Here is a 24,442-nt window from a genome sequence, read left to right as displayed (position 1 = left end):
ATCATTTTCAATGAGCGTCTGTCATGATCACTCAGCACACATTTTCGTCTACGTTGTGACTTAGCGGATGACGGTTTCCCGCTTTAAATGTATGCAGTATAAATCTTGGATATGGTGCCTCTTGAAACACAAAACATTTCGGCTATCTTGGTTAAGGAAATATCCATCATATGATCACCAACAGTTTGCTCACATTCGATTTCACTCAGCTCCGACATAATGCAACCACAACTACATAGGCAATTGTTGACAATTACTGACACGAGAAATGTATTGAGGTCATTGTGTGCAGATACGGTACATGGCAAAATACGACATCGTAACCTGCAGGATTGGCTGGCAACTGCATTTATGTTCAGGCATGAATAATTCGCAATGTTTCCATTTCTTTGCAACACTTGTGTCTGAGGGCTGTATGGCTACATCAATAGCGTTGCACCGCAGCTACACTGAGGTGACAAAAGTCACGGGATACCTCCTAATATTGTGTCGGACCTACTTTCGCTCGGCGTAGTGCAGCAAGTCGACGTGGCACGGATTCAACAATTCGTTGGAAATCCGCTGCGGAAATATTGAGCCATGCTGCCTCTATAACCGTCCATAACTGCGGAAGTGTTGCCGGTTCCGGATTTTGTGAACAAACTGACCTCTCCATTGTGTCCCATAAAATTCGACGGGATTCATGTTGGGCGATCTGGGTGGCCAAATCATTCGTTCGAATTCCCCAGAATGTTCTTCAAGCCAAGCGCGAACAATTATGGCCTGGTGACGTGGCGCATTGTAATCAGGAAAAGTTCCATCGTTGAATGGCTGCATATGGCCTCCAAGGAGGGGAACATAATTTTTGCAGTAAATGATCGGTTGAGTTGGACCAGAGGATCAAGTCATTCCATATAAACACAACCCACGTCATTATGGAGCGAACACTAGCTGGCACAGGCCGGCCAGTGTGGCCGAGTGGTTCTAGGCGCTTCAGTCTGGAACCACGCGACCGCTACCGTCGCAGGTTCGAATCCTGCCTCGGGCATGGATGTGTGTGATGTCCTTAGGTTAGTTAGGTTTAAGTAGTTCTAAGTTCTAGGGGACTGGTGACCTCAGATGTTAAGTCCGATAGTGCTCAGAGCCATTTTTGAACTAACTGCCACAATGCCTTGTTGACAACCTGGCACCATGCCTTCATGGGCCTGCGATAAACTACAACCCTACCATTAGCTGTTACCAACTGAGATCGGTACTCACCTGACCAGGCCACGCCGGCCGGGTTGGCCGAGCGGTTATAGGCGCTACAGTCTGGAACCGCGCGACCGCTACGGTCGCAGGTTCGAATCCTGCCTCGGGCATGAATGTGTGTGATGTCCTTAGGTTAGTTAGGTTTAAGTAGTTCTAAGTTGTAGGGGACTGATGTCCTCAGAAGTTAAGTCCCATAGTGCTCAGAGCCATTTGAACCGTTTTTTGACCAAGCCACGATTTTCCAGGCGTCTAGGTTCCAATGTATACAGTCGCGAGCGCAGGTGAGGCGCTGCAGGTAATGTCGTGCTGTTGACAAATGCCCTCGTGTCAGACATCTGCTGCCATAGCCTATTAACACCAAATTTCGCCTCACTATCCTAACAGATATGTTCGTCATACGTCCCACATTCATTTCTGAGGTTATTTCACGCAGTGTTGCTTGTTTACAAGCACTGATAACTCTACGCAAATGCCGCTCCTCTCGGTCGTTACGTGAATGCCGTCAGCCACTTCGTTGTCCATGGTGAGAGGTAATGCCTGAAATGTGGTTTTCTTGGCGCACTATTAACACTGTGTATCTCTGAATATTGAATTTCCTAACGATTTCGTAAACGTGATGTCTCATGTGTCTAGCTCCAGCTGCCATTCCGCGTTCACAGTCAATTAATTTTCGCTAATGCACTTCCCTTTTATACCATGTGTACGCGATACCACCGTCATCCGAATGTGTGTACATCGCTATCCCTTGACTTTTGTCATCTCTGCGTATTGATGCTGCTAATTGTGGGTGGAGGAGGTCAGCTGTACATGCAGTCGATGAATGGCCTGGAGACTATGCCGCACGAATGAATGACGCAGAAGGAATGCTGGTACCAACTGAGCTGAGAGGATTTACATTCTCTCCAGCTGGGTGTATCATGATAGGAGATAGGCTCCCTTCACGTAGTCGGCTCAGGAAACTCCGTTTTCTCCTACACCATGTAGCAATCCAGTAAACCATTGATTGCAGAGCGTCGCATTTCAGGGTACTGCGCCACCGATTTTGCAGCAGACAGCCGAAGAAATACGCCAGTGGCTTGTCGAAATATCACTTAGTTGGTTGCGAAGGCGTGAAGCTCACGCCGCGACAATTCCATAGTTATGACTGTTGTTATAATGGCTCCATGGAATGAACTGAATGACTTCAAAGAGAACATGGCTACAATAGCCCAGAAGACAGAGCTGCATTGAAGAGATGTATCACTACTTATGCTAGGGAGACTGGAAAGTTTCTGGCAATTTATAGAAAGAATAGAGTCAAGGGGATAGTTGATAGGACCCATTTATTTAACGTACCGATCTCCATAGTATGCTGCAGTCGTTACAATGTTGGTGAATCCTTTCTTGCCCATTCGAAAGGAAATTATGTCATAGATGGTAAACCCAGGCCTCAGTGCATATTTGACATCTTAAGTGTATATTTGACATTGTAAGTGTCGTCAGAATGACGACCCTTTACGTGTTTCTTCAGGTTAAGAAACAAATCATAGTTCGAAGGGGCCATGTCAACTGGACTGGGGGATGGTCGACCAATCGGAAACCCAGGGCCTTCAATTTAACTGCCACAGCATGGAACGTGAGCAAGGTACATTTTCTGCTACTAGCAAACATCTGCACAGTTGTTCAGTTCCCATTGTTACTGTTGATACGTCCTGTAACATACTCTTTTAAAAAATCGAGTTCCATGTTCATAACAAATAAGTCGTGCATATCATAACATGTGCAGAATCCAGGAGGGGGGAGATATACTGCATATATACAGGGTGTCTCAGCTATGTTGTCCACCCAAAATATCTCTGGAACAATAACAGCTATTGGAAAACGACTTTCACCGGTATCAATGTAGGGCTGGGGCCCATGAATGTACATATTTGGAAACATTCTAAAACGAAAGCATATGTGTTTTTTAACACAAACTTATGTTTCTTTAAATGGACCTCCTATATTTTTTCTTCAGCAATCCATAGCATGACAAAGCACATGCACAATGGCGTTGATTGCATCGCAATATTCCCATTACATCCCGAGATATTGAGCCGCGAAGTTGACGCTTGAAACACCCGACATGCGCTCTAGTGCACGTCCTGAGGCTCAGGCGTGAACCCCATGCTGCCCATAATCGCGATGTGATTGACATGCGTAATCACACTTCCATACTTATCAAGAGGTCCGAAACGAATAATACGGTCTGCTGCCATCCTGCATTAACGTCGTACATTCCAGCAGGTATTTATCCCATAGGCTAGGGGTGATGCGGTTCTGTAACATATCTGTGTACCGCAACGTTAGTCACAAAGTTAACTTCGCTTATCGTTAATCCGTTACTAAAAAACGTAATGCCGTTCAACGTTAAAACTTTACTTTACTGTAGATCTAGGGCAAGTGACAGTTAATCATTCACTCGTAATAGTAAAATTCATGTTGATGGTTTTAGTGAAACGAGCAAGTGGACTAAAAGTTTTACCGTTGTTTAGGTAAAAATGTTTTGATTTGGGAAGTTCAGGTAGGACATAGAAGATGAATGTAAACATGTTTAACCAAATAGTTTTATTATCACATAATTATCAATGTTATGTTTATCTAATGCGTTAAATGACAAATTGTTGCAAACAAATGTTTCTTAACATCACTGGGTAAAACGGCCCTTTGTAGAAACTTCCACTGTGATACCAGCACTACATACTAAACATAGCGTTCACATCTCATGCTCAAAGTGATGCCCATTGGCTTGCATACATAGGGTCACTCTGCGGATGAAGGATGGCCTACTTCGTGCTACTGTTTCCTCTTTGATGGCTGTACAAGCATCAATAATGCGTTGCTTCATGTCCTCTGGTGTTGTTGGTTCATGTTGGTAAACAGTATCCTTCACTGCTCCCCAAAGAAAATAACCCAGCGGTGTAAGGTCCGGAGATCGGGCAGGCCACCTAATTGGGCCACCTCGTCCCATCCACCTACCAGGGAACTTACGCTTCAGAAGTCGTCGTGCTCGTAAGGCGTTATGTGCAGGGCATCCGTCATGCTGATACCACATGACCATTCTCCGGTTCAGAGGTACGGTGTCCAAGAGAACAGGAAGATTGTGTCGTATAAATCTGGAGTACTGTCTGCCATTTTGGATGCCATTTATGAAGAAAGGTCCGATAATGGTATCTCCAAAAATCCCACATCAATCATTAACTTTCCACGGACGTTGATGCTCTACCTGACGGAGCCATTTTGGATTGTCTGCGGACCAATAATGCATATTCCTCATATTGACAATTCCTTTGTTGGAGAATGATGCCTCGTCGGTAAAGAGAACATCTGCAAAAAAATTTGGATTAGTCAGAAGTTTTTGCTGAGCCCACCGACAAAATGTTACCCTATTGCGGAAGTCATTTCCATGAAGATCCTGGTGTAAATGAACATGGTAAGGATGAAATTTATAACGTTTAAGAATACGCTGTGTACTTGATTTCGACACACCAACTTCACGTTCAATTTGACGTATGCTGATTTGAGGATTTACAGATATGGTAGCGAGCACAGCAACTTCAGCACGTTCATCTGTGCGTGTTCTAGGACGATGTCGAGGTCTTGGATTTAAGCTTGCCGTTTCACGTAGACGAGATGTGAGACGACCAAACATCCGGCGCGAAGCGATGGCTTGTTAGGGAATCGTCTTCTGTACAGTCGTTCTGCCTGAACAGCATTTCGTCCACCTACAACAGAGTACAGTACAGGTATGTAGAGTAGGGTAGAAAACAGACATATTAACTTAATAATCATAATGTTCGCTAACAGTACTATCAACAAACAAGCAACCTCATAACGTATTTCCCGTCCACGTACATTCTCCATAGATCAGCAGCATTTCTACCATATCTTCATGTGTGCACATTATACTGTACAATATAAGTTCCACAACACAACGTTTATTCACAATGTGTACTACCTCCGTGCCGTCACTAGATTACTCTGATGCACGACTACACTGGCAAGCGGTGTACTGCACGCCAAAGCAACAACAAATGGGATGCTCGGAGGGTGGTGGAGTTCAGGAGTTTGCATGGGTCGCAAATCATAAACAAGGCGAAGTGGTAAATGTGGCAGTACTGGGAACTACGTTGGACACTTGACTAGGTAGAGCCAGGCCCTGCGCGACAGGCACAATGGGTCATATAACGCATTAGATAAACCTTATTTTGGGTGTGCATGATAAATAAGACCATCTGACGGGTGTACACCGATCGGTACTGGTTCATATTGTGTACGTAGATACGTAAAACGTGCAAGAGGGAAACCATTATGTGCTTATGAAAGTTGATGGCAGCAGACCGTATTATTCGTTGCGGACCTCTTGATAAGTATGGAGGTGTGATTACACGTGTCAATCACATCGCGATTACGGGCAGCATGGGGTTCACGCCTGAGCCTCAGGACGTGCGCTAGCAGCGCATGTCGGGTGTTTCAAGCTTCAATTTCGCGTGTCAATATCTCGGGATGTAATGGGAATATTGCGATGCAATCAACGCCATTGTGTATGTGCTTTGTCATGCTATGGATTGCTGAAGGAAAAATATAGGAGGTCTATTTAAAAAAAACATAAGTCTGTATTAAAAAACACATTTGCTTTCGTTTTAGAATGTTCCCAAATATGTACATTCATGGGCCCCAGCCCTACATTGATACCGGTGAAAGTCGTTTTCCAATAGCTGTTATTGTTCCAGAGATATTTTGGGTGGACAAGATAGCTGGGACACCCTGTATATGAAAAGTGTATCTGCATCTGTTCACTGTTAACAATTAACACAGTGATTACATTTAACACAATAACAATGAACTCACAGTATGTGAAACGTTTCTGGATATGACAAATAAAAAACGTTTCTGGTTAGGCTCTTGTATGATTTCTTCTAGTTCTTGCACAGCTTTTGTGCATGCCTTTTAAACTTGCCTGTCATCATCTTCAAATAATTAAGGAATAAGTATGACGGTCTCTGTCAGCAATGACAATAAATTTTAAGTCATCTTGCTTGCAACCTCACATAATATTTCAAATACTGTGAACCGGATTTGAGTATTATTGAGCCTGGTTTTCAGAAAAAAAATTAAGTGTGAGCTCCCTATTAAATAAAACTCTTTTTATAATATCTGTGTCGTTACATGAACATAATGTAAAACAAGATTATACATAAAGAGAACCTGATGACCCTAATCTTGTCAGGATAAATAGATATATAAAAAGGAAAGAAATAACTGGTCTCTTTGGTCAACTTTAAATGTAATTTTAAGTACTCTGGCCTATTTCTGGACGCGGAACTACTTCTGTCGCGGGGACCCAAAGTGGCTCGATTCCTTTACGTGTTCGTTGGTCTCGTGATCCTAAATGTGGGGCCAAGCTCTATTCTTCGTCACTAAAGTTGACTACACACGTTATTACATGTCTGGCGAGCATGGATGCGCCAGCATCAGGACCGTACATGCTGCTTGATGCTTGGTCGAATTTCTGTTATACAGGGTTTTACAAAAAGATACGGTCAAACTTTCAGGAAACATTCCTCACACACAAATAAAGAAAAGATGTTATGTGGACATGTGTCCGGAAACGCTTAATTTTCATGTTAGAGCTCATTTTAGTTTCGTCAATATGCACGCTCAATGGAGCACGAGCTCATTTTAGTTTCGTCAATATGCACGCTCAATGGAGCACGTTATCATGATTTCATACGGGATACTCTACCTGTACTGCTAGAACATGTGCCTTTAGAAGTACCGCACAACATGTGGTTCATGCACGATGGAGCTCCTGCACATTTCAGTCGATGTGTTCGTACGCTTCTCAACAACAGATTCGGTGACCGATGGATTGGTAGAGGCGGACCAATTCCATGGCCTCCACGCTCTCCTGACCTCAACCCTCTTGACTTTCATTTATGGGGGCATTTGAAAGCTCTTGTCTACGCAACCCCGGTACCAAATGTAGAGACTCTTCGTGCTCGTATTGTGGATGGCTGTGATACAATACGCCATTCTCCAGGGCTACATCAGCGCATCAGGGATTCCATGCGACGGAGGGTAGATGCATGTATCCTCGCTAACGGAGGACATTTTGAACATTTCCTGTAACAAAGTGTTTGACGTCACGCTGGTACTCTCTGTTGCTGTGTGTTTCCATTCCATGATTAATGTGGTTTGAAGAGAAGTAATAAAATGAGCTCTAACATGGAAAGTAAGCGTTTCCGGACACATGTCCACATAACATATTTTCTTTCTTTGTGTGTGAGGAATGTTTCCTGAAAGTTTGGCCATACCTTTTTGTAACACCCTGTATAAACTTCTACAAGCATGCAAGCGTGTGCATACTTGAGCGTGTGTACTAACAGCAGGGAGTCTTGTGCAACCACTCCTCGGTTTGCGCTGCCATCATGTCGGGCGATCTGTAAAAGATCAAGCGCGAATTGTTGAAAGACATCAGACGCACTTACGAAAGTAGGCTTTATATCTGGAACGTGAAAACGAAAGGGGTTAATGACAAAGGAAAGAAGAACGCTACAAAGGATCTGCTTCTCGCGGAAAATAAATTACTAGATCCTACAACGAACACAGAAATCAAAAAGATAAATTCGTTACGCACTAACTACCGAAAGTAAACAAAAATGGAAAGTATTTATGTATCATGGCTCGTACAGATCAAATATAGAAACCGGTGTTACGGTACATCCATTTCTTTAGTTTTTGAATAAGCAGGAGACATAATATAGTTTTATTGGTTTTTCATAACACAAGCAAACGGCCTGCCAAAGCCAGTGCATCGTCGGCTGGGTTTGAAAATCTGATGCTTGTACAAGCATGCTTGAGCCGTGCGGAGGCTTAATGAATTTTTGCATGCTTGCGCAGAAAGCTTGCACTTACGTGCTTGTTAAGCATGTAGTTACGTTTGTGGCTACCTTAAGCTAGCCAAAAAGTTCTTTGAAGTATGAAAATATGAAACAAACATCTCTGGGTGTTGACATCTATCAAAGTTTCCCTGTTGTGGCATAAAAGACGAGCCCCCATTAAAATCCATAATGTCCGTGGATATATTTATAATTATCTCGATATGTTTTGCTCGTGAGCGAAGCTGTAAGGTTTCGAAAGTCGGAGGTGAACGGCCTAAACCCAAATAAAAACATGTTTAATGTTGGTTTATTACAATTCAACAAAGAACAACATCATCTTGCTCAAAATCAATCAGTTTTGTCGCTACACTATTTGTTAAATCCAAATCATCTGAAACTGTTGCTCCCATCAGGCTTCTGGTAGTTGGCATAATTCACTGAAAACTCTCTGGAACTACACGCCACTGTTTGTCTTCTTATAGCGGCAACCAAGCAAGATTTCTGTATTATAAAGTCTCTTATGAGACAAATTATTATTCGTAGAATTAAAATGAGACTATAAAACATTTTTAATTATGGTCCAGTGGATCAAAATAGAATTCGGTGACCCTCTAAGATTGCCAGGTCTGTTTGCATTTCAAATCAGACTGCCTAAAATAAAATACGAAGCACCCACAAGAAGAGGAGAATACGAAATGAAACTTTACTAGTTGAGAGGGTAAGTAAAGTTGTTTCAATGATTACAAAATCGAGTCAAATTCAAAAAGAACTTGGCAGTAAGAGTCCACTTATGAATAAGCGGTTGCATACACTCTTGTCTAGATTGTAACTGGTTCTTGATATCCTGGATACAGCCACTGAGACGCAACCCCCTTTCAGACTTGAGGATCTTGCTGACCACATTAACTTCACGCAGACATTTCATAGAGAGGCAACCATGTGTGAAGGACCATTGAGATACTGAAAAATAGCGCCATGGTTTTATCACAAGTGAGGTAACACGTGAGAACGCAGGAAGTCCGTGAAGTACTGTTGGGCCGACAGTGTTCCCTCAATCACTACTAGCCGCAATCTGAAATCATACCCTATGCCCCCCCCCCCCCCCCCCCACACACACACACCATGACGCCAGCAAGTAAATCCACTGTGCCTCTGCCGGCCGCGGTGGTCTAGCGGTTCAGGCGCTCAGTCCGGAACCGCGCGACTACTACGGTCGCAGGTTCGATTCCTGCCTCGGGCATGGATGTGTGTGATGTCCTTAGGTTAGTTAGGTTTAAGTAGTTCAAAGTTCTAGGGGACTGATGACCACAGATGTTACGTCCAATAGTGCTCAGAGCCATTTGAACCACTGTGCCTCTCGGAAACATTGGCAAAATGGACCCTGACTCCTGATCGCCGTTCGCTGTTATAATCGCCGACTATGGTCATCCAGTGTAGTGCTCTACGCATTTCATCGATGAACACACTGGGACGCCATTCATCAGCAGTCCTGGTCACGGCATCACTGAAAATGCAGTATTTTTTTATGTTAAACTCAGCCTGCTGGTTGTCCCCTACCAATGGTGCGGGATAACACAGAATGTTGCAAGAAGTCGACTTCTTGTTCTCGTATGGAAGGTGGAGATGTGAAGTAGTTTCTACGTGCTTAGGCACAGTATGGCGATCTCCCCATCTGACGGCCAGACTTGTTTGACTGGAACCATGACGACGAGTACACCTGCCCTCACGTTCCAAAGCAGTCCACAATCGGCCTGTCACATACGAATACCCAACAGATCCGGATGCTGCACGATTATATCGATCAGCTGGACAAATGGAGACCCACAATGATTCCCTATGAAACACTGTCAGGTGCTGGCGACTGTGTCTCTCATGTGCACATGACATTTCGGTGCCCTTCTCCGTGATTACGCAACATCTGACACTGTTCATGCCCCTTATATACACTACCATATTAGTAACAAAACTGAGCACTCACAACACTAATGCATTGTAATGGCCATTCTACCTATCATGTAGAATTGCAATTCCAGTCATTTATATATCCACCAATGGTGTGTACGCTCATGAAATTACTGTGACAGCCAAAAAAGTCTTCTGGGTGCTTCAGGTCTTTGTCAGGCAATGCATATTGACTAACCAGAGTTGACGTGGGGATGGGAGGACTGAAAACAAACCTGGGTCCGCATTTTTCCAGGGCATAGTATTTCGTAAGTTGTTGTTGTTGTTCTGGTCTTCAGTCTAGAGACTGGTTTGATGCAGCTCTCCATTCTACTCTATCCTGTGCAAGCTGCTTCATGTCCCAGTACCTACTGCAACCTTTATCCTTCTCAATCTGCTTAGTGTTTTCATCTCATGGTCTCACTCTACGATTTTTACTCTCCACGCTGTCCTCCAATTCTAAATTGGTGATCCCTTGATGCCTCAGAACATGTCCTACCAACCGATCCCTTCCTGTAGTCAAGATGTGCCACAAATTCCTCTTCTCAACAGTTCCATTCAATACCACCTCATTAGTTATGTGGTCTACCCATCTAATCTTCAGTATTCTTCTGTAGCACCACATTTCGAAAGCTACTATTCTCTTCTTGTCTAAACTATTTATCCTCCATGTTCCATTTCCATACATGGCTACACACCATACAAATACTTTCAGAAACGACTTCCTGACATTTAAATCTACACTCGATGTTAACAAATTTCTCTTCTTCGGATACGCTTTCCTTGTCATTGCCAGTCTACATTTTATATCCTCTCTACTTCGATCATCATCAGTTATTTTGCTCCCCAAATAGCAAAACTCATCTACTTCTTTCAGCGTCTCTTTTCCTAATCTAATTCCCTCAGCATCACCCGATTTAATTCGACTACATTCCATAATCCTCGTATTGCTTTTGTTGATATTCATCTTACATCCTCCTTTGAAGACACTGTCCACTCCATTCAACTGCTCTTACAGGTACGTTGCTGTCTCTGACAGAGTTACAATGTCATCGGCGAACCTCAAAGTTTTTATTTCTTCTCCATGAATTTTAATTCCTACTCAGAATTTTTCTTTTGTTTCCTTAACTGCTTGCTCAGTATACAGATTGAATAACATCGGGGATAGGCTACAACCCTGTCCCACTCCCTTCCCAACCGCTGCTTCCTTTTCATGTCCCTCGACTGTTATAACTGCCATCTGGTTTCTGCACAAATTGTAAATAGCCTTTCGCTCCCTGTATTTTACCCCTGCCACCTTCAGAATTTGAAAGAGAGTATTCCAGTCAATATCGTCAAAAGCTTTCTCTAAGTCTACAAATGCTAGAAACGTAGGTTTGCCTTTCCTTGATATATCTTCTAAGATAAGTCGTACGGTCAGTATTGCCTCACATGTTCCAAAAATTCTCCGGAATCCATACTGATCTTCCCCGAGGTCGGCTTCTACCAATTTTTCCATTCGTCTGTAAAGATTTCGCGTTAGTATTTTGCATCCGTGACTTATTAAGCTGATTGTTCGGCAAATTTCGCACCTGTCAATACTTTCTTTCTTTGGGATTTTAATTGTTATATTCCTCTTGAAGTCTGAGGGTATTTCGCCTGTCTCATACATCTTGCTCACCAGATGGTAGAGTTTTGTTAGGGCTGGCTCTCCCAAGACTATCAGTAGCTCTAAGGGAATGTTGTCCACACCCGGGGCTTTGTTTCGACTTAGATTTTTTAATGCTCTATCAAACATTTGACGCAGTATCAAATCTCCGATTTCATCTTCATCTACATGCTCTTCCATTTCCATAATATTGTACTCAATTACATCGCTCTTGCATAGACCCTCTTTATACTCCTTCCACCTTTCTGCTTTCCCTTCTTTGCTTAGAACTGGGTTTCCATCTGAGTTCTTGATATTCATACAAGTGGTTTTCTTTTCTCCAAAGGTCTCTTTTATTTTACTGTAGGCAGTATCTATCTTACCCCTAGATATATCTGTCTCTACATCCTTACATTTGTCCTCTAGCCATCCCTGCTTAGCCATTTTGAACTTCCTGTCGACCTCATTTTTGGGCCTTTTGTTTTCATTTTTGCCTGCTTCCTTTAATGAATTTTTATATTTCTCCATTCATCAATTAAATTCAATATTTCTTCTGTTACCCAGGGATTTCTACTAGCCCTCGTCTTTTTACCTACTTGATCCTCTGCTGCCTTCACTATTTCATCCCTCAAAGCTACCCATTCTTCATCTACTGTATTTCTTTCCCCCATTCTTGTCAATAGTTGCCTAACGCTCTCCCGAAACTCTCTACAACCGCTGGTTCTGTCACTTTATCCAGGTCCCATCTGCATAAATTCCCACATTTTTGCAGTTTCTTCGGTTTTAATCTACAGTTAATAACCAATAGATTGTGGCCAGAGTCCACATCTGCCCCTGGAAATGTGTTACAATTTAAAACCTGGTTCCTAAATCTCTGTCTTACCATTATGTAATCTATCTGAAGCCTGTCAGTATCTCCAGGCCTCTTCCATGTATACAACCTTCTTTTATGATACTTGAACCGAGTGTTAGCTATGATTAAGGTATGCTGGGTGCAAAATTCCACCAGGCCGTTTCCTCTTACATTCCTTGCCCCTACTCGATATTCACCTACTACATTTCCTTCTCTTCCTTTTCCTGCTGTCGAATTCCAGTCACCCATGACTATTAAACTTTCGTCTCCCTTCACTATCTGAATAATTTCTTTTATCTCATTATACATTTCATCAATCTCTTCGTCATAGGCGGAGCTAGTTGGCATATTAACTTGTACTGCTGCTGTAGGCGTGAGGTTCGTGCCTATCTTGGTCACAATAATGCGTTCACTATGCTGTTAGTAGTAGCTTATCCGCACTCCTATTTTTTTATTCATTATTAAAGCTATTCCTGCATTGCCCCAATTTGATTTTGTATTTATTACCCTGTAGTCACCAGACCGGAAATCTTGTTGCTCCTGACACCGTACTTCACGAATTCCCACTATATCTTAACTGTAACCTACCCATTTCCGTTTTTAAATTTTCTAACCTACGTGCCTGATTAAGGGTCTGACATTCTACGTTCCGATCTGTAGAATGCCAGTTTTATTTCTCCTGATAACGATATCCTCCTGAGTGGTCCGTGCCCGGATATCTGAATGAGGGACTGTTTAACCTCCGAAATATTTTACCCAAAAGGACGCCATCATAATTTAACCCTACAGTAAAGCTGCATGCCCCTGGGAAAAATTACGGCTGTAGTTTCTCCTTGCTTTCAGCCGTTCGGAGTACCAGCACAGCTATGCCGCTGTTGTTAGTGTTACAAGGCCAGATTAGTCGATCATCCAGACTGTTGCCCCTGCAACTACTGAAAAGGCTGCTGCCCCTCTTCAGGAACCACAAGTTTGTCTGGCCTCTCCACGGATACCCCTCCGTTGTGGTCGCACCTACAGTAAGGCTACCTGTATCGCTGAGGCACGCAAGCATCCCCACCAACGGCAATGGTTATGGTTTATGGTTTCGTAAGTTATGATTTCATATGGTATTAATGCATTTATATCGATGTGTCACTTACACTGAGATGACGAAATCGTGTCGGACCTTCTTTTGCCCGGCGTAGTGCAGCAACTCGACGTGGCATCGACTCAACAAGTCGTTGAAAGTCCCTTCCGGAAATATTGAGCCATGCTGGCTCCACAGCTTTCCATAACTGCAGAAGTGTGGCCGGTTAGGACTTTGTGCACGAACTGACGTCTCGATAATGTCTCATAAATGTACGGTAAGATTCATGTCGAGAGATCTGGGTGATCAGATCCTTCGCTCGAACAGTCCAGAGTCTTCTGCAAACCAGTCACAAGCAGTTGTGCTCCAGTAACATGGAACATTGTCATTCATAAAAGTTTCATCATTGTTTGGGAACATGAATTTCATGACTGGCTGCAAATGGTCTCCAAGTAGTTCAAAAAATGGTTCAAATGGCTCTGAGCACTATGGGAATTAACTTCTGAGGTCATCAGTCCCCTATAACTTAGAACTACTTAAACCTAACTAACCTAAGGACATCACACACATCTATACCCGAGGCGCTTTTCCAGACTGTAGCACCTAGAACCGCTCGGCCACTGCGGCCGGCCCCAAGTAGTCACTGTTCAGTTTTGGACCGGAAGTCGCAGTTCATTTCATGTAAAAACAGCCCACACAATTAGGGAGAACTACCAGCTTGCACAGGGCTTTGTTGACAACTTGATTTCATGGGTTCTTAGTGCCTGTGCCACGCTAAAACCCTACCAGCAGCTCTTACCAACTGAAATCAGAATTCATCTGATCCGGCCACGATTTTCCAGTCTGGGTTCCAACAGGTATAGTCACGAGCCCAGGAAAGGCAGTGCAGCCGATGCCGTGCTGTTAGCAAAAATACCGCGTCGGTCATCTGCTGGCATAGCCCATTAACGTCAGATTTCGCCACCCTGTCCTAACGGATAAGTTCGTCGTACGTTCTGCATTGATTTCTGCTTTTGTTTCACGAGTGTTGCTTGTGTGTTTGCACTGACAACTCTACGCAAACGCGGCTGCTCTCGGTCGTAAAGTGAAAGCTGTCGGCCACTGTGTTGGCCATGGTGAGAGATAATACCTGAAGTGTGGTATTCTTGGCACTCGTGACACTGTGGATCTTGGAATAGTGAATTCCCTAACAATTTCCGGAATGGAAACACCACCTATCAGTCCGCGTTCGAAGTCTGTTAATTCCCATCGTGCTTCAATAATCACGCTGGAAATCATTTAACATGAATCAGTTGAGTGTAAATGACAGCTCTGACTGTGCACTGCCCTTTTACACTTTGCGACCACAACTGCTGAGGTGTGTGCTGATGCATTGGACTTTTTTGCGGTCCAATCGCCGGGGTTTTCTTGCAGCTCGGTTTTCAAACGGTCCAATAACGATGAGTAATATGCACCTGTAATAGTTTTACCCTTTTCCAGATAGTCGATGAGGATTATCCCTTGCGAATCCCAAAAGACAGTCGCCATAACCTTTCCCACCGAAGGACGGATATTCGCCTTTTTTGGTGCAGATTTTCCCTTTGTAACCCATTGTTTAGATTATTGTTTGGTCTCAGTAGTATAGAAATGTATCCATGTTTCATTCACACTGACGAAACGAAGCTTAAAGTCCTGCAGATTCTTCCTGAACAGCTGCAAACATCTTTGCAACACTTCACACGATTCCGTTTTTGGTCAAGCGTGAGCAATCGTGGAACCCATCTTACGGATAGCTTTCTCATGTCCAAATGTTTATGCAAAAATATTATGTACCCGTTCATTCGAGATGCCCACAGCACTAGCAATCACACGCACCTTAACTGTTCTGTCATCCATCACCATATCATAGATTTTATCAATGATTTCTGGAGTTGCAAACTCTACAGGGCGTCCAGAACGATGAACATCACTTGTACCCATTTGCCCACCCCGAAAATTTTGAAACCATTTATAAACTGCTTTAATCAAAGGTGCACATTCACCGTAATGTTCATCAAGCTTCTGTTTAGTCTCCTGAGGCGTCTTCCCTTTCATGAAGTAATGTTTAGTCACCACATGGAATTCTTCTTCGTCCATTTTTTGACAATCACTCGACTTCCTTGATTCATACGAACCACAAACACAAAGAAATAGACCAATATGGCTGAAACTTCGTGTGCGTTTTTTCCAAAGATGCTACTAACTAAAGATGATCTCGATATGCGCAGGTGGTGCCATCTCTCGGACTCTGCACGGACTTTTCAAATGCCCCTCGTACGTGCTACAATACGTCTTCTCAACGTGTATCAAACGTGTTCTATGGGATTTAAGTAGGAGGAACGGACAGGCCAGCCCATTCGCCGATTATATTCTTATTCCAAGAGTTCCACCACTTGCGTGGCTCAATGCGGTCACTCATTGTGATCCTTAAAATTAAGTCAGGAACGAATGAACCCCTGAAAATACGCACATGGTGAACGAGTACAGTGTCACAATACCGTTAAGCGGTGAGTATGAACCATGGACCTTGCCGTTGGTGGGGAGGCTTGCGTGCCTCAGCGATACAGGTAGCCGTACCGTAGGTGCAACCACAACGGAGGGGTATCTGTTGAGAGGCCAGACAAACTTGTGGTTCCTGAAGAGGGGCAACAGCCTTTTCAGTAGTTGCAAGGGCAATAGTCTGGATGATTGACTGATCTAGCCTTGTAACACTAACCAAAACGGCCTTGTTGTGCTGGTACTGCGAACGGCTGAAAGCAAGGGGAAACTACAGCCGTAATTTTTCCCGAGGGCATGCAGCTCTACTGTATGATTAGTAGCATGGAGAGCTGCATCAAACCAGTCTCAGGACTGAAGACCACAACAACAACAACAACAACAACAACAACATGACGTACTGAAAGATTTTCGAGGTAAGTATGCAGATGTAGGATTATGCCACCCCACACCATAACATCGGGACCACCAAAACAATCCTGTTCGATAATGTTCCTGAGTGCATTACTTGTACCCATCTCACGCCACATCAGGGTACGTCCATCGTTGCCCAATACGATTTTTTACTGGAGAAACAAAAACATGATTATGCGAAACTTGCTTGCCCTCTTATCTCTTACACCTTACCTGAAATTAAAAATAGTTATAAAAATGAGGAGAATGTGATATTTGCACGTAACATGATGAGGTATCAGGCTATCATACGTGCGGTACCCAATTCCAGTGTGAGGGGCCACAGTAAAAACAGTTTCAGCCCTCCTCCCTACCATTCGATTGTAACAAGTAATGGGCTCCCTGAAGCACTCTGTCATACCATGTCATTGATTGGAGACTAGAAGCAGCCGGTTCTGGAAGTTACGGTCTCATGCGTAAGCTGCCGTTAACACCACAACAAAAATTTGGAGTGGTGATGTAATCGGGAAGCATAGACCGCTAATGAATGACGTCGCATTGTGTTCAGCGAAGAATCACGGTTCGGCACTACGCTGATGACCTTGATCGGCGGGTATGTCGTTGATCTGGGAAGAGTGCCATTCTTACAATATTTTGGAGAGTCTCAGCGGTGTTATTTCTGACGTCATAGTGCGGAGAGGCATCGGATATGACTTCATGTCACGGCTGGTGCTGACTGAGAAAACTCTGACGGCACAACTCTACCACATGGATATCCAGTGTCGTCACGCGCTACTTCTCATTAAACAGTATCATGGTGCCATAGCACGTGTCTCCACAAACTATGTTCGTGATGTTGAGGTACTCCTGCGACCAGCAAGATTCCCATATCTGTCTCCGATTGAACATGTGTGGGTTCAGCTCGGGCGTCAACTCTGCCCCAGTACTAGTGTACAGGATGTCAAGGGTCAGCTTCAACAGTTGAGGGCCAACTTGCTCACAAGCGAATACAACAGATTTATGACACCCTTCCTAACATTATCAGTTCATGTATACAGACCAGCAGGATGTAAAATCATGCTGACAAGTGAATTTATACCGCCAAGTTCTTTGTAAATTTGACTAGATTCTACAATCTCTGAAATAACATCACATACCCTCCGTGTCCGTAAAGTTTCATTTTGTTTCTTCCTCCCTTTTGGGTGCTTCACTTTTTTTGCCAGGCATTGTAGATAAAGGAAGAAGTATGATAGTTGTACAAGTAAAAGGAATTATATGTCATCTTTTAGCGTATTAGAATGATCGTAGGACTACTATGTAAATGGTTTGTACTTACTCGTACTTAAGTAAACAACCTTTGAGGAAACAAGTAGTCTACTGCTTTAATACAATAACAACCCTGGCACTAGAGTCTCAGTTGGCGGCGTTTACACCAACATAGTCAATTGTGGCTGCTTCGCCTTTTAGTTTTAGTACATATCTTGGAAATGTTTGCGGAACGTTTCATTTTCTTACAACATCGACTCGATCTCTTGAACCACCCACGAAATGAAAGTAGTGTTTTACATATAAATTGAGTCTACCGAAAGATTCAAGTAATTATGAATGCTAAAGGGGTTTTACAGTGCATTACGGCTGTGTTCATTATAGCTTTTTCCAGTCGTCAGGTTATTCTCTGTTTGCGGCAGCTTATATTCTGGTGGATGAGGGCTACGACGTGTGGCTAGGCAACACGCGGGGCAACATCTACTCCAGGAACCACACCACGCTGCACCCGGTGCGTGACAAGCAGAAGTTCTGGAATTTCAGGTGCGGAACAGTAAGGACCTGTCCCATTAGTGACTAAATATTGAGAAACAACTGGTATAAATTTACATATTAAAAGGAAAGCTTAGCACCAAGGTTTATTGCTTCATTGTTAATTTGTACAGTCTTCTTTACGTAACTTTAGTGTTGTTCTACTTTCACACATTCTTTCTAAGTCTGTATATATCTTGACAACTTGAGCTAAGGATTAACGAAACATGTGTTGACTCTTCCTTTTAGATACTTCATTCTTGTGGAGATATTGCTTCAATGTGAATGTGCTCCTTTTTCCGTATTCAATTTGTATATAACCCAAACATTATCAAAGTAGCAACTTGAAATCTGGATCAACTCCTCTATGAAATTCTGATTCCAATTGTCGCACGTCTGTAATGTAACTGAGACTCTACGAATTACAACTAGGTGAAAAATGTTAGGATAACAACCAATAAGAGAAGGATTAGACCAGTGGCTTTCTTTGTGGTATGCGGGGTACTATAAAAGCACTGAAAACAATAAATATAGCAAAACAGCCATTATAGAAACAAACACGAAAGTTAAAGAAACGAAATTAGTCAATTAGTGTATAATAAATTATAAATATATTACACTACGGGCAAAAGCTGTCGTGGCAGCCACGTTCTTGCAAAAAAGCCAGTATCAAGCATTGAAAACTTAATTTTTATTGGTTGGGACAGAGAGTACATAGATGTTACGTCGCTGTAGTGGAAGTATGCATTTCTGAGAGGAAAATAAGGAAGCAAATAAAAACTTCTGTCAACAACTGCAACGTCACACTCGTAAGATTAATAAAAGGAATTACCACCTATCATGCTACGGTTTTTTACTTTCAAATGTACAAGGTAATACTTACAAAAATACCTTTACGAGGTAAAGTCCAGTCAGCAAGCCACAATAAAGCATTTTCTAATAAAGAATAACCTAAGAACTTAGTTCATAAGTGTAAAAGCCTTCAGGGGAAATGAAATTTATTCAGATCACTTTATTGTACCTACTAAGTAAGACATGTGGAAAAAGTGAAGGTGTCCAGCAGGAAACACACTGATAGAGTTTTTCTTAGGAGTACTTACAAGAAACTATTTGGTGACGGTGTGGCAGAAAGTTCATCGCTACATACAACAGAGAGCTATAGAAGCCCTTCATCTACATCTACATCTACATCTACATCTACATGGATACTCTAAAAATCACATTTAAGTGCCTGCCAGAAGGATCATCGAATTACCTTCACAATTCTCTATTATTCCAATCTCATATAGCGCGAAGAAAGAACGAACATTTATATCTTTCTGTGCGAGCTCTGATTTCCCTTATTTTATCCTGGTGATCGTTTCTCCCTATGTAGGTCGGCGTCAACAAAGTATTTTCTCATTCGGAGGAGAAAGTTGCTGATCTGAATTTAGTGAGGAGATTCCTCCGCAAAGAAAAACGCTTTTGTTTTAATGATGTCTATCTAAAATCCTGTATTATTTCAGCGACACTCTCTACCCTATTTCGCAACAACACAAAACGTGCTGCCCTTCTTTGAACTTTTTCGATGTACTTCGTTATTCCTGTCTGGCAAGGATCCCACACCACGCAGCAGTATTCTAAAAGAGGACGGAAAAGCGTAGTGTAGACAGTCTCTTTAGTAGAAATGTTACATTTTCTAAGTGTCCTGCCAATAAAGTACAGTCTTTGGTTAGCCTTCCCCACAACGTTTTCTGTGTGTTCCTTCCAATTTAAATTGTTCGTAATTGTAATTTCTAGGTATTTAGTTGAATTTACGGCCTTTAGATTTGACTGATTTATTGTGTAACCGAATTTTAACGGATTTCTTTTAGCACTCACGTGGTTGACCTCATACTTTTCGTTATTTAGGGTCAATTACCAATTTTCGCATCATGTAGATATCTTTTCTAAATCGTTTTGCAATTCGTTTTGATCTTCTGATGACTTTACTAGTCGTTGAACGACAGCGTCATCTGCAAACAACCTAAGACAGCTGCTCAGATTGTCTCCCAAATTGATTATATTGATAAGGAACAGCAAAGGGTCTATAGTGCTACTTTGGGGAAAGCCAGAAATCACTTCTGTTTTGCTAGATGACTTTCCGTCAATTACTGTGTACTGTAATCTCTTTGACAGGAAATCACGAATCCAGTCACACAACTGAGACGGTATTCCATAAGCACGCAATTTAACTACAAGTCGCTTGTGTGGTACAGTATCAAAAGCCTTCCGGAAATCCAGAAACACGTAATCCATTTGAAATCCCTTATCAATAGCACTCAACCCTTCGTGGGAGTAAAGAGCTGGTTGTGTTTCACAAGGGCGATGTTTTCTAAATCCGTGTTGACTGTGTGTCAATAAACCGTTTTCTTCGAGGTAATTCATAATGTTCGAACACAATATATGTTCCAAAATCCTGCTGCATATCGACGTTAATGATATGGGAATATAATTTAGTGTATTACTCCTACTACCTTTCTTGAATATTGGTGCGACTTGTTCAACAGTCTATGGGTACGAATATTTCTTCGATGGAACGGTCGTATGTGATGTTAAGTATGTAGGTATTGCATCAGCATACTCTAAAAGGAACATAATTGGTAGACAGTCTGGACCAGAAGACTTGCTTTTATTAAGTGATTTAAGTTTCTTCACTATTCCGACAATATCTACTTTTACGTTACTCATGTTAGCAACTGTTCTTGATTCGATTTCTGGAATATTTACTTCGTCTTCTTTGGTGAAGGAATTTCGGAAGGCTGTATTTAGTCGCTCTGTTTTGCAGCACTGTCTTCGATAGTATCTCCACTACTACCGCTCAGAGAAGGCATTGATTGTGTCTTGCTGCTAGCATACTTCACATACGACCAGAATTTCTTTGGATTTTCGGTCAGGTTTCGAGACAAAGTTTCATTGTGGAAACTATTTTAAGCATCACGCATTGAATCCCTCGATAAAAAGAAGAAAATGAGAAGCAGATGCAGAAGTCTGCAGATGCCGAATAAGGCAACAAGAGAGAGTGTAAAGAAATCTGCTTACATATATCTACAACAAAAGTTAATAGATAACAAAGAAACAGTGAAAAAAAATTGTGGAAAGGATACCATAACGAGTACCTTGAAACGAATTTCTAATTCAAATGGAACATGGTATTCATGCTGACAGGCTTACGGCTACAAAATTTTAAAAGAATAAACAGGGGAGAGAGAGAGAGAGAGAGAGAGAGAGAGAGAGAGAGAGAGAGAGAATAATATAACAGGTGTGGAAAGTAGAGATCAAAGGATGTAGCACTACAAAGACTACCGTGCCAGTAGAAAATTCTGTCAAAAGTAAGAACACAATCAACTTGAGGAAGTTGACCTCAGTACAATTGAACTGTTTCAAAAATCCTTCATACGAATTGTAAGAAAGCTAATGCAACAAATAAAATAAAATTAGAATTATTAAACTATAGAGCGTGATGCTACACAGTAAGTCTTAACACATAATCAATCTATTTTTCAGAATTATTAAACTATAGAACGTGATGCTACACAGTAAATTTTAACACATAATCAATCTATGTTGTAAAATTTATGAAGCATGAAAAAAACGCAGAATTTGTATACCTCGTTTCAGTAAAGGTAAAAGTAAAAGTTATGCAGCTGTATCTCCTCAACACAGTATTTTCTTTATAGACAAGAACATTAAATAGCAGTCTTAATACAATTTCAGAAATTCTCACTGATGAGGAGGAAAATGGATTTAGACACGGAAGTGAGCTACTATTATCATTTAACAGACGACACTATTCCTTAAATACGTGTTAACTAAGTTCAGTAAGCCGTCTCCATTATCTGTTGGTTAGTGTTGCTGTGTCTCTCGCGGAGAGTCCTTTAACCAAAGGACGTCCTGGAAGTTGCATGACGTTCATTTACTGAATAAACAGTTGACGATTTTCATACAAGCCTGATGTTTCCTCACATATCAGTGCAAGTGAATGAAAATGTTTTTACTGTGTCAGAGAATATTTTACATTTACAAAGTGCCTGTGGGCTTCTGTCTCGGATTCCTAGTTCAACGTTTGTTTGACATTTTTATGACGTTTTGTCAGCCCGAGTGGCTGGAAATGTCAAAGCTTCATCCTCTACTGCTCGTGGTGGATTGAGCTTGCTGCCGCAGACTGTATGTACGCGTCGCGCACACTTCCAAGGGCTTTTCCGTGCTCATTACCACTGCGGTTCTGCTCTTGCTACCTGCAACAGTCGTTCTCAGCAGCACCGCGATCCAGGATCCGTTCACCTACAGGTGTTCTTCTGCCTTTTTCAAGCAGCTGTCATATTTGTGTATTTTTAAGGCTTCCCTGAACAAACAGGTGTGATAGGTCTTCCCTACGACAATAACTTCCGTGTCGACGAGTTTCACTATGTGATCGGTCTCATACAGCCATGGCCAATTTCTCTACCTGCCCCAAGCTGCAATGCCGCTTATGTTTGGTGATCCTGGTGTTGGCTGATCGTCCAGTCATTCCAAAGTAGACTTTTCCACGTGTACTGTATTTTACGGACTATAAGACTCACTTTTCTTTCTTCGAAAAATTGCCTCTATAATTCAGATGGTTCTTATACTCGAAATTAATATAAAAATGTCAAGTGTTTGATTTAAAATTCCCGCCGTCTTAATGGCCATGTATTTGATGCTGCGAGAAACCTCTGATAACGTTGGATTCAACTGGCAGCAGCAGTACACGATGCGACGAACATGAGTTACGGGGAATCCCCTCCAGCCACGCCATCAGAAAACTAAACACTGTCTAGCCTATGATTGGCCACCATTGGGCAAGTTGACTACCCGTGGCGAATAGTAAAATTCACTGACACGGAAGTTCTTGCTGCAGAGAAAAGCTATCACACCCGGTTGTTCAAGGAAGCTATGGAAATACGAAAACATGACAACAACTTGAACAGGAAAGAAGAAAGCCTCAAGCAGAACGGATCGTGGATTCCCGTGCTGCAGAGAACGACTGATGCAGGTTCCAAGGGGAGAACCGCAGCAGTAATGACCACGGAAAACCCCTTGGATGTTGGCGCGCCATGTACGTAGATCCTGCAGCTCCGAGACAGATTCCAGTCCACCACCAGCATGGAAGTGTGAAGCTTTGACAGTGGCAGCCGGTCGTGCTGGTGAAACGCCAGAAAAATTATAAAACAAATGTTGGCCGAAGAAGCCGAGAGAGAAGCCAACAATTTGTCAGCACGTAAGCCTTAATAATTTTGTGTTTTACATTTACCAGAGAGAGAGAGAGAGAGAGAGAGAGAGAGAGAGATAGAGGGAGGGAGTCAGAGACACAGGGGGTAAATAATTAACACAACTGTATTCGTTTCGTGGCGCAGCAGTTACCAACTTCCACAAGAGTACATTCTTCCATCATTATGAATAGCACACCACTCCTAGATTAGGCCTTGAGCCTATGTTAACTGGCCGACGGCCGCCTCAAGATCTATTATCGTGAGACACGTGATCAGCATGCCGCCAATGACTACAGCCGTTATAGCCGCTGCTTCTGTATTCGAGCAGCTCCTAATTTTCATTTCCTCTTATAAATCTCTACAGTATTTATACCCGTATGCCTACCTATAAGTTAGAGGTTAGCACTGTTGCTGGAGTACAGTTATAACATTTTTGTCCATTAATGAAAGTATCCAAATGTATTAAATAATTTTGATTTTATCTCTGTAGTAAAGTGTTTATATTTTATCAGAATGCATTAGCATTTTATACACCCAGTACATACCTCGCCAGTTCGTTTTCATTCATTTTTCCTTGTTCTCTTCTGGCTACAGCTGGTGTCATGCCATAATTGTCTAAATTTAAGATTTTTGGCTGTGTACAGTTGTAATATGACGTAGTTGTGAGTTTCAGCCCGAAGAATGGCTTCATGAAACTCTCCAAGTTAGTCATTCTGTGCAAACGTCTTAATATCTGCATTAACTACTGCAACTCACATCCATTTGAATCTGATTACTGTAATCTACTCTATAATTTTTAATCCCCCTCCTCTTTTTTATTATCATATTTACAATTTCTTCTCGCTTCAGCATATGCCCTGTCAACCAATA

The 24,442-nt window shown here is 42.3% G+C and overlaps 1 protein-coding gene across 1 annotated transcript in view; it reads left to right on the top strand.

The window, feature by feature from the left end:
• LOC124805681 (lipase 3-like) overlaps positions 1 to 24,442 on the top strand; it is a 164,031-nt gene that overhangs the window by 26,648 nt on the left and 112,941 nt on the right. The window contains exon 4 of the mRNA XM_047266249.1: positions 18,215 to 18,335. Coding sequence (XP_047122205.1) covers positions 18,215 to 18,335 — 121 coding nt within the window. The remainder of the gene's footprint in view (positions 1 to 18,214; positions 18,336 to 24,442) is intronic.

The sequence above is a fragment of the Schistocerca piceifrons genome, chromosome 7 (assembly GCF_021461385.2).
Source record: "Schistocerca piceifrons isolate TAMUIC-IGC-003096 chromosome 7, iqSchPice1.1, whole genome shotgun sequence".
Taxonomy (NCBI): domain Eukaryota; kingdom Metazoa; phylum Arthropoda; class Insecta; order Orthoptera; family Acrididae; genus Schistocerca; species Schistocerca piceifrons.
Note: the sequence above shows the minus strand (reverse complement) of the source record. Positions and strands in the feature narration are given on the sequence as shown.